This window comes from Carlito syrichta, unplaced genomic scaffold, assembly GCF_000164805.1.
Source record: "Carlito syrichta isolate Samal-C Ts95f unplaced genomic scaffold, Tarsius_syrichta-2.0.1 Scaffold154501, whole genome shotgun sequence".
In the NCBI taxonomy this organism is placed as follows: domain Eukaryota; kingdom Metazoa; phylum Chordata; class Mammalia; order Primates; family Tarsiidae; genus Carlito; species Carlito syrichta.
Genome location: NW_007098597.1, coordinates 298,390 through 312,658, shown reverse-complemented (window position 1 = coordinate 312,658; position 14,269 = coordinate 298,390). Strand labels below are relative to the sequence as shown.

The window sequence follows — 14,269 nt, the reverse complement described above, 5'->3', positions numbered from 1 at the left end:
AGGTATGCCTGTAAGATCTTTATTGTTTTTGTCTATCAGGTTCCATCTGAATCTATTCACTTCTACCAGCATGTTAATATTAATTCTCAAATGTAAGGGTATTTTTTTCTGTAATGTTGAACAACATATTGTATTAAGATAGGGAGATTGGATTCTGATGTGATATATCTAAAACTGAGTAGAAACCACATTGTTAAATAATGCTCATTCCAAGTGTTTCCTCTCTTTGCATACATATAGTACCCTCAGACCAGTCTACACTAGATAGGACTGGTAACTATAGAAATTATACATTTGTGAAAGTATTGAGAATCAGAAAGCAAGAGAAGATACATAATTAGTCTAATCTATGGTCACTTTGCTAATATTTGCTAGTCTAATCTTTAGACTAACAAATAGTTGCCTTTAGTCACTCTAGTAACTTTGTTAATCAAATCTTTGGTTACTTCTCTTGAATACAAATACTTTAAACTACATTAACCTTTAATTCTCTTTAGGTGGGATTTCATAGTGAACCTCAAGCATTACTCTTTTTGGATTTAAGCAATAAAATTTTAAAAAATTTTCCAGAATATACTTCTTCCCACATTGATTTATGTTTAAGACTTAATTATTTAATGTTGTTGTACATTCAGTTTTATTTTAAATGTAATGAATTATTAGCATTTAAATAAAATAGTATTTAATAATTATTTAAAGTTAAAATACAGATTATGTTTACTTAATTTATAAAATACATTTGCTGTTTAATTTTATGATAAAATTAATAATTGCTTACAGGAAATTTTACATCTGGACATGTCTTGGCCATACACTGAATCCATGGTCTCTCTTTATAGTGTGAAAAAGTGATGAATTTATCAGGTAGCGAAAGAAAGAAGAGAAGTGGGAGAAGGAAACACAGTAAACTTAACCCTTTCATTAGACTCTTACTTTTCTTCTACCCTTGACCGTGGAGATCCTGGGGGCATTTTGGGAAAACACTGGGAGGGGTGTCATTTCATGACATAATCTGTGCAATTACATAGCTTGAATATAGGTCTATTACATAACAAACAAGCAAACTAAATGCTGTCTCGGGTTTTCGCTTGAGGTTCCCGGGAAGCAGCATATCAATTTTCAGTAATTTTTTTCCATTGTTCATTTTTACTTGGAATAAATAATTCATTTCTGTCACATAGAAGAGGAAAAATTCTGTCTTTCTATTGATAGTAGAAGGTCCCGGGATAATCATAGCAATGATAATCTGATGTCATGTTAGACCTAGCAAGAGTAGATTATCTGTGACCCAGATAAAATAATTAGAAATTACTTTAACTTAAAAATAGTGGATTTCTAATCTCATTTTCAAGGTTAAAAGATTTCAACACAACCAGATGTTTCTGTTAAATAGACTAATCTGAAGCCCAGTTCTGAAGGATTACCTTTGAGTACTTTTAGATTTAATTTTAAACAGGATTTAAATATATCTGCTTGTGCATTTTTGCTAAAGTTGATATTGATGTTCAAATGTTTTCAAAACAGTCTGCTTTGAGACATTTTTAAATTTGGAACAAGTTAGTCAAATTATTTCTTATTTATACTACTTTTTTATTGCTGTTTGTAAATGAAATAGTGTTATTAATGTAATTGATGTTGTCAGAATTATAGAGCAGTAATTTACACATAGCCAAGAATAATGTCCATTTTGATGAGCACCAATACTAATAGTGCTGGGCAATTGTATTCGTCATGTTTTCAGTCACTGGGCTTGGAGGGAGTTAATCAAGAAGCGCTGTAACAGCTGGTCCAGGGCATTCTGGTGGGGTTCTGACAGTGAGCTATTGTGTGCCATGACACTGCTCTGACAGTGTATCTAAATTTCATATATGGTCATTTTTGTTTTCTGGGCACTGTGGAGTTTATCTAATGTATAAGCTTCTGATGGTGTCACTTGAGCTTAGTGTTTTTCTCCATTGTGGTTAGGTTGGGGGTAGGGTGAGGAAGATGTACTTAGTTGCGATTTTATGAAAGCCTCTAAATTTAAAAAAAAATAATGAATTTTGCGTTTAGTCTTACAGGGACTATTGTTGGATTCTATTTGAGTTATTAAAGATAGCTTAAATTAAAACTTTTCAGATTAAGAGGAAAATATTTTCCCCATAAGTACTGGTTTATGTTAACTTGGAAAATTAATGTATACTTAAATGAATACAGAAAGAACTACAAATGCAGGGGTGACAATTTTAACCTGGTTGTCTTATATGCAATTTGTATCTTATGTTCAAAAATTTCAATTAGTTTAAAGGAAATTATCTATTAAACAACATTTCACTAATCAATTAGTGGGTTTACTTGCCTTTTGGTATATACACAGAGATACAGTCTTGAGGTTATTAATCCTCATAATTAAACTTTGCCTAGTTTCTCCTTGATTCAATGTGGTGGTGAATTGGCAGCATATAGTACAATCTCTACGAAATTATGTTTTGTCTACTCAACTCCAGTCAGCATCGTAGACTTGGAAGTCATTGCTAGTCGTGCTGACCCCAGTTCTCTTATGCTTCTATGGAGGGAGCTCTGTACAGCATTTTTGCTTTCTTTTCTGAGTTATGTTTCTGTTTGATAAAAGCAAATATATTTCCAATATGGTATTTCCAGTGGTAGTATTATATGAAATATCTTCTAGCTTTTTAAGATCTGGGAAATTCATTAAAATTTAAAGCATCACTTCTTTTTTTGTATGCTTTTCATGTCATATAGTAAAATTGGATGTAATTTTTTTGAGTTTTGGATACAATAAAGAACTTGATAGAAATCAGGTTCCCACTTGCCAAGGCATTAATTTAAATACCAAGTTTTACTTTATAGTATAACTAATTTTATATAACTATATTAGTATTACTAATTTTTATATAATATAAAATATTCTTTTTTTTAAAAAAAGAATCATCAAAATTACTGTTACCATCAAAATATTACATGTAGAATTGGATTGCTTTTTAGCATAAACATGTTCCTGTGTGCAAGTGTATTTATATTGTACAATTTATCTTTGGTCAGTGTAATAAACTGCTTGAAAGTATTTCTGATAAAATTAAAAGTAATTAAAGCAATTTAAATCTTTCTATCATTTTTTCCTAGTAGGGTGGTGCATTTTAATTTTCTTAAAGCATTACTAATTTACTGAGTGAGTAAGTAGATGCTTTTTTATTTTTGTAAGGAAGATAACCATTTATGAGTTTTCCTTTCATTTGCAGTTTTCCCCAGACATTCATTTTATTAACTCATGGTCTGAATCCACATGAATATTTTATCTGACATTAAAACATTATGGGATTGGAGATAGCAATGAATCTTATATTTATAGTTCACTTGTGATATTTTGCCAATAATTCATGTATTTCTCCCTGTCACATTCTATTGATACATTATTAGTCCCTAAATCCCAGCAAAAGGGCACATTAAATGTGCATCTTATTTTAACTAGTATCCAAAAATCTGATCAAAAGTATACTTTTAGTGTTAAAGACATGAGTAGTTGAATTTGAGTGTTGGCTGTAAACATATTTTTTTTAGCTCTTTCAGATATTCTAATTAATGTAAAACTAATCTTATAGCACATTATTGTGTATACTTTCTCTCTGAGCTTCCTTTATATATTCCTATATAGTTATTTCTTGCAAATGTGACTACTTTTACTAGCCTGTAAGCTCCTTGATGCTAAGGACTGTATCATACTACATACTTACCGTAAATTTTGGTAAATGGATAAATAAATGAATCATGGTTTGTGTATTTAGGATTTGTTTTTTTCAACTGGATTATAAGCTCCTAGAGGGCATAGGATTTTATATGTGTAGTCTTTTGCAGTCGCTATCATTGTATTTTTCTTTATAAAAAAACCCTTTTTTGTTTCTTTAAGCATAATTTTGAAAAGTTTCATTCGGAAGTAATCAAGATATCATATCCCCAAACCCTCTCAGTAAGTGTGTGGTAGTCAATATTACCAAAAACTATCATTTATTGAGGAGTTATTAGCATTTATTAAGTTATTTAATACCCACAAAAAACAATGAGGTAAACATTATTATTTGGAAATCGAGGTATCGAGTTTTAGCAATTTTCTTTAGGTTACACAGTCAAAAGTGGTTGATAAAAAGAAGTATGGGGATTATTTTGGAAAGAGATTTTCAGTGGCTACAAATGTAAGATCTGTTGCTCTCTTACTTTGGTCCTCTGATTGGTTAGATATTTATGTGAACTTCAGATCCCTAATAAAAGATATAGCTGTCTTTCTATTGGAAATGGATGCTTAAAGAGCCATTCATTTTAAATGAGGAAAGTAGTTCTGACTTGAAAGGAGAAGAGAGAGCTAAGATTAACAGTACATTTCTCTCTTTTGATTGAAAAAAAAAACACCCTAAAAACAAGGAATCATGCTATTTCTGTCCATGGCCAATTAGTGTAGTACTGCAAATACAAAGTTATCCAGTTTGTGTAATATATGGTGCTATAAATTTAATGTTAAATGAGCTCCTTGGTCAGAGATGCTAAGAAGTCAAATGAAAATCTTTCTTAGAATTAGTAGAAGTTAGTAATAGATAAAACAGGTGTATAGTCTCTCATTGTGAGAAATTTTCTTGAATAGTGTTTTAAAGTTTCATAAAATGATATTTGCATATAATCTATAGACATCCTTCCCTATACTTTAAATCATCTCTAGATTACTTATAATCCCTAATACGATGTAAATACTATGGAAATCATTGTTATACTATATTTTTTTATTTGCATTATTTTTATTATTGTATTTTTTAAATACTTTTGGTCTGTGGATGGTTGAATCTGTGGATACAGAACCTGAAGGTGTGGATCACCAACTGTATTCTGGAATATATGCTGGAATTGCTGGATCATATGGTAGTTTTATTGTGCCTCCATATTGTTTTCCTTAATGACTGTACTAATTTACATTTCCACCAACAGTATGTAAGGTTTCCCTTTTCTCCATGTCCTCATCACCACTTGTCTTGTTTTTTTGATAATAGCCATTCTAAGTAGAATGAAGTGATTTCTCATTGTGGATTTTATTTGCATTTTTCTGATGATTAATGATGTTGAGCATTTTCTCATATACCTGTTGGCCATTTGTGTGTCGCCTTTTGAGTAATGCCTAGTAAGTTTTTTTCCCCGTTTTTAAATTGAATTTTTTGTTGTTGTTGTTGAGTTGTTTGAGCTTCTTACATATTCTGGATAGTAATCCCTTGTATAGTTTGCAAATATTTTCTCCTGTTCTGTAGGTTCTGTTGTCTCTTCACTGTGTTGGTTTTGTTTTGTTTTGTTTTTTAAGGGACAGGATTTTACTCTGTTGCCTAGGCTGGAGTATAGAGGACTTCTTGTAGTTCATTGTAGTCTTGAATTCCTGAGCTCAAGCAATCCTCCCACCTCTTGAGTAGCTAGGACTAAAGGAACACATCACCACACCTGCTTAATTTTTTTATTTTTAAAAAAATTTTGTAGAGATGGGATTTTGATAATTGTCCAGGCTGGTCTCAAACTCCTGGCCTCAAACCATCCTTCTCCCTTGGCCTTCCAAAGCCCTGGAATTATAGGCACAAGCCACTACACCTGGGTCCTCACTGTGTTATTTTCTTTGTTATGAAGAAGGTTTTTGGTTTGATGTAATCTCATTTGTCTGTTTTTGCTTTTGATGTCTTATCCAAAAAATCCTTTTCCAGTCCAGTGTCATGAAGCACTTCCCCTGTTTTCTTCTAGTAGCCTCATAGGTTCAGGCCTTACATTTAAGTTTTTAATACACTTTGAGTTGATTTTTGTACTGAATAGTGTTTTTAATTCTAGGTTAAATCAACACAGAATTCGGTAGCTGTATGCAACAGAGTTAGAAAGAATAAAGAAGGCAGGCAATCACTGAGGTTAGATTGAACTGTCTTCAAGGAGTCTAACTAAAGGAATATTCTTACTTTCGTTGGTCTTAAGTTTGGCAAGTCTAGAAACTCCATTTTGAAACTGTTTCCAGGGTTAAACAGGCCCAGAGGTAATGGCTCTTACTTCTAGCCTCAAAAGAGATAACAGATGGACTACTATTTATTCCCTTATGAACAATTGTCAGGTGTACCAGAGGAGTCTTCAGAACACCTGACTCTTCTACCGTATGATAACGTACGTGGCAAAGTGTTACTTGGTGAGAATGAACTCAAAACAGGATGAGTTAGTTGGATGAATTGAATCATCAAGCTATCTGTGCCAAGAGGACTGAGTTCTCTGGTGTGTTAACCAGAAAACCTCTGGTGATAAATTCTTGCTCTTTATTGCCCCAGTCCCCTACTTTTCTAGCACCAAGCCAATAAAAACTTCATTCTCTCTTTCTGCTAGGAGCTTCTCCCCCCCAATTCCAGGTATAACCTTATTAGTTAGGATGCAGGGTTTTTTCCTTTTTTAATAGTCAAGCATTTTTTAGATTGAACCCGAAAGATAATTTCTTAGGGTAAGACCAACCATCAGGAGAAGATAAAGTATTAGATAAAATAGCTAAGGCCTATCTGTCTGAAAGTCTTGGTGTTTCTCATTTATTATTTTAAGAGAGAAAAATTTCTATTTTTTAAAATAGTGAAGCATTCTCATATATCTCTTAGTTATGCAGACTGATGACAGTTTTAGATATTTTGATCATTAGACCATAATCAAGGCATAAATATCTCTCTGGAAATAAGATATCCTAATTGAATATCCTAGACAGAACACAGTAAAAGTTTGTTATCGCCGGGCTCGGTGGCTCAGCCTATAATCCTGCACCTTTGGGAGGCTGAGATGAGTGGATTGCCTGAGCCCGCAGGTTCAAGACCCGCCTGGGTAGCAAGACCTCATCTCTACAATAAATCAAAAAATCAGCCGGGCGTGGTAGCTCATGCCTGTAATTCTGGCTACTCGGAAGGCTGAGGCGGAAGGATCGCTGGAGCCCGGCAGGCGAGGCTGCGGTAGCTGGGAGTGGCCACTGCACTCCAGTCTGGGTGATCGAGTGAGACTCCAACTCAAAAAAAAAAAAAGTTTGTTATCATTCCTGGAAGAGTGAATTTCTCTGAATAGCTGAGTTTTGCATATAACTTAGAACTTATAAATTGTATGTAAGCACCTCGAGGATAGCAGTTATCTTATTAGTCCTTTCATGATGGGCACTAAACATGTTGAATCTTTAGTATTGAGTGAAATTAATTTAATTATTTTAGTTTTGTTTAAAATTCTACGTTTCTCTGCTTTAAACAAAACCAAAATATATTAAACCTAACTGGTACTTGAGAATAACTTCTGATTTTTGGTATTCCTGACAGTAGTAACCTCTGTTCTCTTCTAGTTTGCTGTTTCTGTCCTGCTTATGAATGTGATAATATAAGAAGTTATATTATTATTATTATTATTATTACTATTATTATTATCATTTGAGGCTGGAAGTATGAGCCGTTGCCTCCGGGCCTGTTTAACCCTGGAAACAGTTTCAAAATGGACTTGCCAAACTTAAAACCAATAAAAGTAAGAATATTCTTTTAGATAGATTCCTTGAAGACTGTTCAATCTAACCTTAATGTGATAAGTATGTTGTATAAGTGCCAGTGCAGAAACTTGATGCCATATTTGGCTGTTCAAATATAAATCGTACTTTTTTCTTTTAACAATATTCTGATTAGCTGAGTTTCAGAGAGATGAGCATTGGCCATTTCTAGAGGGAAAAAATTGCTTATTTTGGCCAGCCTCACAAATCCTGTTCATAAAATGATTGTAAACATCACATCCTTTGACAGAATAACTGGTTGGGCACAATGGCTCACGCCTATACTCCCAGCACTTTGGGAGGCCAAGGTGAGAGGATTGCCTGAGCCCAGGGGTTTGAGATCAGCCTGGGCAAGTTGGTGAGACCTTGTCTCTACAATAAATCAAGAAAAATTAACTGGGCATGGTGGCGCACACCTGTAGTTCCAGCTACTTGGAAGGCTGAGGTGGATGGATCGCCGGAGCCCAGCAGCTGGATGCTGGGGTGGCTAAGAGCGTGCAACTGCACTCCAGCCTGGGTAACAGAGGGAGACTCTGACTCAAAAAAAAAAAGAAAGAAAGAATAACCATCTGCTTATGATGATTTAACAGATAATATACTAGTTATTTCCCAAAACACGTTCTCGAAAGGTATCCAAAACACTTGAAAATAAAAACTTTTTCCATGTAAAGCCTAAGTCTGAAGTCTTTAAAGAGTCGATTCTCTTAATGCCACAAATAAATTCCTCAAGATTACGAGCAAGTTGTAATTTCTGAGTGGCAAAAATTTCCCTTCATGTTGACCGGTAACAGTAGCAAGACCTTTCAGTTGCTGTCTTGATCTTGAAATCGTTTCTAGTTTTTAAGGGTCATCCAGGACTGTAATTTTAGGCCATTCATGCGCCTTCCCTAATAGCACTTCTTGACTTCTGTCCCATCTTTTTCATTCTACTTTTGCACAAGCTGTTTTAATTGCTTTTGAACAATCTGTCACCATCAAACTCTAGTAAAACATTAAAATGGCTTGACCTCTCTCCTGTACAGATGTGGAACTTGAATCTCAGGTTTCCCCTAGTCCCTAATCAATGTCGTCATGTATTTGGAGATTGCGTTTTATAAAGTAAAATATTATTTTGAGGAAATTATGCAACAGCACCAAGAAAGGTTAATTGTAAATAGATTTGTCATTGGATATCATGTATTACAAAGCTTGAGAGGAAAACTAATGGATATAGAATATGCAGCTAATCCATAACTTCTTTAGAAATCCCTGGAAAATCTGTAAATGGAACCTTTTTGGTTACTATCATCTAAAAAATGGATCTGTTTTCCCTTATGTAGGCCAACTGTAGTTGTGCAGCTATTTATAATGAGAATTTAATATTTTGAGCTGTTAACATCTCTAAAGAGTTTTTATAGTAAAGGTGCTGTTTATTAGCATTAAAAAGTGCTATAGTCAGATAACTTCTTGGGCTTTGAGTTGTAGCCTTAAGTATTTGCATAAATAGTACTGTTTACTAATAGTACAGTCTACCTTCTGCCATATGTGAGCAAAATATTTAGGAAAAGTAAAGGGACAAGTAGAGAAAAGCTTCTCAAACCTTTTTGTATATTTGAAATGACATTAGTTTATAGTGTTTGAAAACATATTTAAAATATAAATGTATACCTAAAAATAAGATTGTGTAATTTGTGTTTTTATTATTTGGGTACTACTTATCATAACAATTTGTCAATCTAATGGTAGATCTTTTGTTCACACAAATTAAACCAGCATTTCTCGAAGCTATCTGTTGTTTGTTAAATTGTTTTTCTTATATTTTGGTTTTAGAGCCTTATAGAAAGTACATCATAAGAAGTTGTATTATTATACAAAGTGATTTTTCTGTTAAAAAAGGATAATTCTAATCAGTTAACTTTAGTTTTTGGAGCAATAGATTTTGTAATATGGCAAATTCATAGATTGCCTTGTTGAATTTTGTTGTTATTTACAGAAATCCAGAGCATGTGGCACTCTGACTCTTGACAGTTTCTGTTCACTAGTGTCTTTCATTTGTCATTTTAGTATTTTTTAATGCATAGTCACTAACATTTAAATTGAAAATGGATACCAGATTTTTAAAATATTTCAAGAAAACAAGTGTAATAAAAGGTTATGTTTTCATGAAGTAATAGCGCACAATTTTTGTGAGGTTTTGTATTTTAATGTTTTGAGTTTTGTTGCATAATGCAATGTTGATTCTGTTTTTCCAGGGGAGTTTTAGCAATGCTTATAGATAATTTGGAATTTGTGGTACTCATATATAAACTGCTTAAATCTTTAGAATATTCTCTGAATAGGATTTAAAACATCATAAAATAGATACAGAATGAAGACAATAACTTTGTTATATCTGTGTATAATTTTTTTATGTTTAATAGGATACAACATCTATTGAAAAGATGTCAAACTGTTGTGAAGATATGTAAGTATAAAACTAAAGTGTGTAGTATTATTTAAAAATGGAAACAACTGGAAACATTTGAGAATATGTGTATATAGTGGAAAGATAATGCAATGATGGCTTTTTCTTGGTGCCTTGACAAACGCCTGAGCTAGACAAGGATGCCCCAGTTTTACAGTAGGGGTCTTCCAGCCATGATAGTTAAAAAAAAAAAAAAATACTGATCATTCTTGTTCCTTGTCGAACTAAAGTAAGTTAAATTGCTTGTCCTGAAAATACATCAAAAGAGAGTTGCTACTGTGTTGTTGACACACATTCTATTAATCCTGAGATTGTCCTCGGCTTCAAAAGTTGCCCTAGGTTGATTGACGACACAGATACAATATCTGCTATCCAGAGCTAAAACTCAGCTGCATGCCATAATGAAAGAAAAGCTGTATTTGTGATGCTGGGACACAATTCATCAGAGTCCAGTAATGGATCCCCAGCCAACCTGTATTGTTTTAACTGACTGAAGTGCACCATGGGAGTGCTGTCTTTCACTAATAATGCTGTCTTCTGTAGATCGAGGCCCCGAAAGCCATGGCAGCAGACCTTCTCAGAAGTTTTTGGCACTCGTTGGAAGATCCTGTGGTTCATTCCTTTCAGGCAGAGGCAACCACTGCGAGTTCCCTACCACTTTGCCAATCACGTCTAAACAGATGGATGGTGGGCACAGATGGGTCCTCCATGCTGGAAACGCGTTACAGGTTTTATGATAATAGAACTATGACAGTCTTCAAGTCAATTAAAATCCACCCACCAATCTTAGGCATCATAATGTGCCCCAGGCTTTATTTTAATAGTGATCTTGATCCTGTTGAGGGACTAATACAAGATCTATATTTAAGTTTTAAAGCATGTTTACTTTTAAATTAGCTTTCCACAGGGATTTCTTTAAATGCTTTTGTTATTAAATGCAAAAGGCAGTGATTGGGATGAAATAATTGTACATAATTTCTTTTAGTACCGACAATGTTACAGATTTTAATTGATGGTAAATTTCAGATGCTATTTAAATTTTTTACTTTTAAGCAGTACTAACCAAATCTGAATTTAATTCTTTGGGTTTTACAAAAGTTGATACATTTCTTATAGTATATGTAAATTTTCTTTCTCAAATACAATTTTGAATGCTTCCTTTTGTATGTGCTGCAAGATTTTTTTTAAATGCAGCAGCGTAGGAGTGAACAATATAAAAAGGGCAGTTTTTTTTAGTACATTTCTAATGTTTTTGTCTTTTTTTTCCACCAACACCAAAACAACACCACTATAAAACACCAACTACCTATCTAATTATAAAGGAACGATTAAAATTTTTTCACGCTTATTTTCCCATTTTTTTCCTTTACTGTTGTAATTATTGATGGTTATTTAGAATGTTTGCTCCCAGGAGAACTTGTGACTAGTGGGCATGTATTCCTATTTTACCCTAAGGTTTTAATGGGCAAAAAGGGTAGAGAGTTTGCAATAATTCCACAGTTATCTTTTCTAGCGCAATTATGTTAGAATGCGTGTGTTTTTAAAATGCTAGCATAACCAGATAATATATCATGTACAGTATAAAGAGGAATATTGTGCTTTTGAAAAAATGTATACTTTTTACTTTTATTTATCTACTAGTAGAGATAAAATTACACATTGAAGGTTTATATATAATATTGGCCAACTCATTGAAATTTTATTTAGAGGAAGCTACTACTAAAAAAGTCACTAACTTTCTTGTATCTATAATCACCCAAGTTGAAATTATATTTTAATTGGCTAGCTATAATTTTCATTGAGAGAACTTTCATTAGTTAGCTAACGTTAGGAAATCCCCTTAAAACAAGAAAATATGATCTATATTTATCATCAGCCTTACATAGATTTAAATTTCTAATAGTGATGTTCTCTTGGAAAGGTATAGAGTATTTGTATGAAAAGACATTTAGTATGCTTTGAAAAAAAATACAGTTTTTAATTTTTTCCATTAGAATACTGCAAAACCCATATATCTTTTTTAAAAATATATGTACTCAGAATTTTTCCCTTGAACAGAAGATTGAAAGAATTTGTTCTTGGACCATATTACTAATTTTCCTTTTAGTTAGTTTTGAAAGTAATAACTCCTACCTGGGAAATAATTGAACAGAAGGTTGCCATTGTCAGCCGATTGGCTGTACTGTGGTTAATTCTTTCAGAAATTGTAAATATCTTATAAAATATTCTAAGACGATAGAGAATAAGTTTTTCTCAGAGATGTTAATTATATCATGTTTTTCATGTTCTAATTATAATGCTGTATTACTTAAAAACTTAGAAGTGGCAGATGAACATATTTATTGGTACTGAAAAGAGACAGTAAACTTAATATAAGAAATATATTTATAAAGCTTAGTGAAACACAAAATTAGAATGTTCACGTCAGGCAAATGGGTTGGATTCTGTACAAGCTAATTGACCATATTTGGCCTGGTGACAGAACTGATAATGTAGGTTGATATCTATCGAATGCCTTATGTATACATTCCTTTCAAATAAGGACCTTGATAAAGTGACAGTGCTAAGTGAAGATTCCCTGAGGACCTTTGTGGCCATATTTATACTTCTTGTATTGGCAATAGCTACACTAAAGGTACTGGGGAGGTCTCTTTCCCACTCTGAGGATTTGTGTTTTGGTTTCTCTCAGATTTACCATCTCTAGGGTACATTATCTTGCCTTCTTTCTCTACCCTCGCTAGTTGTGTTTCATCTCTGATTCCTCTGTTACTGAATTACAAGTGAATACACTAGAAAAACATATGCTTATTTCATTTAGGTGGGTGGCGGAAATGCTGCATATCACTATATTTACATAAGAATCTATATGAAGTTGTATCTATATATACATATGGTGTAACTGTCAGTATTCCCGAGTCAACACACCTAACCCGACTGTGGGTTTTGTTAATTCTTGGTGGACTGCTAGACAGAAACCAACTGGCAGTTTCCTAGGCGTAAATACTGATACGCATTCTGTGCCCTCTTTTGGCTAATTGATGTAATTATACTGGTTCTAGAGATTTACTACCCCATAAGTAGGTAGTAAAGTCAAATTTCGAATATGTCAGAGGTGCAAACTTAGGAGTATATGATCAAAAATGTAAAATTTTATGAAAACGAACATGTCAAAGTTTATGATATTATTTCTGGTTCATAGAATGTGATGACTACTTTGCTTCATTTATGTATATTCTTGTTATATTCTTTCACAAATTTATACCAGATCAGGATAAACCAAGCCCTTTCATATCTTTTCTTTTAAACCTTGTTTTGGCAAATTAATTCCTCAGAATTAGAAAAGCTACTACTTAAAAATTACCAATTTATTACAAAACACAGAAATTAATAAATTGTCATTGTAGTTACAATGACAACCAAATATTTAGTGTATGTTAAGGAATATCTAAATACATTTAGTTTTTTTACTTAGTTTTGGAATGATTTTTTTTTTAACTGGCTCTATTGCCTTAAAATGACTACTAAGTGATGGATAATTTTTTTTCCTTTCATTTTCTTCTTATTGAGCTTTCCCATCAGAGATAGATCTATAACTTTAGTAACCAATTTATCATGTATGCTGGATGACCATGAAAATAACTAAAGGTGTTAAGCATTAGAAAATAATAATGAGCAGTGAGATTACCAATGTAGTCTATGTTGGCCTGAAGTATTTCTTTATAAATGTTCCCTTCAGTTTTAAGCAAAGTGTATGTTAAAGGATGTTTTTACATCAGTATAGTCATTTATTTCTGGAAATGAAAGATTTGTACCTGGATACTTCAAGTTGCATCTTCTGAATAATCATATTTGTTACTGTTGCTTTCTGCAAACAAAAATATTGATGGGTCCCCTATAGGCTCAAGACTGTAGGAAAAAATGGATTGAGTTCACACCCCACCCCCCCGAATGGTAGGCATTCAGTTAGAGATCTGTAACCCAGACTTATAATTTAGAAATATCAAGTTAGCTTATGTTTCATTATAATAAAAATACTATTTTGTTTAAGAGTTGTATTAAAAATATTTGTGGTTAACTAAGAGATGGCTATTTAAAAGTGTAGTTAACATATTAACCTCTTTTTCAAAAGCATAGTTTTAATAGTAATGAAGTAGAGAACATAGGATGCATAAAGTTCAGTATAATAACTGAGTTAAAAATTCTGTCAGAATTAACAGCAGTGCATTTTTGCTAATGCATAGAAGTATTTTTCTCTAAGGATGGTGACTAATTGTAACTAT

The 14,269-nt window shown here is 32.9% G+C and overlaps 1 protein-coding gene across 1 annotated transcript in view; it reads left to right on the top strand.

The window, feature by feature from the left end:
* ZDHHC21 (zinc finger DHHC-type containing 21) overlaps positions 1–10,951 on the top strand; it is a 65,899-nt gene extending 54,948 nt beyond the window's left edge. Inside the window, exons 8-9 of the mRNA XM_008050949.1 lie at positions 9,946–9,989; positions 10,533–10,951. Of these exons, the coding sequence (XP_008049140.1) occupies positions 9,946–9,989; positions 10,533–10,665 (177 nt within the window). The 3' untranslated portion in view covers positions 10,666–10,951. The remainder of the gene's footprint in view (positions 1–9,945; positions 9,990–10,532) is intronic.
* The last annotated feature ends 3,318 nt before the right edge of the window (positions 10,952–14,269 follow it).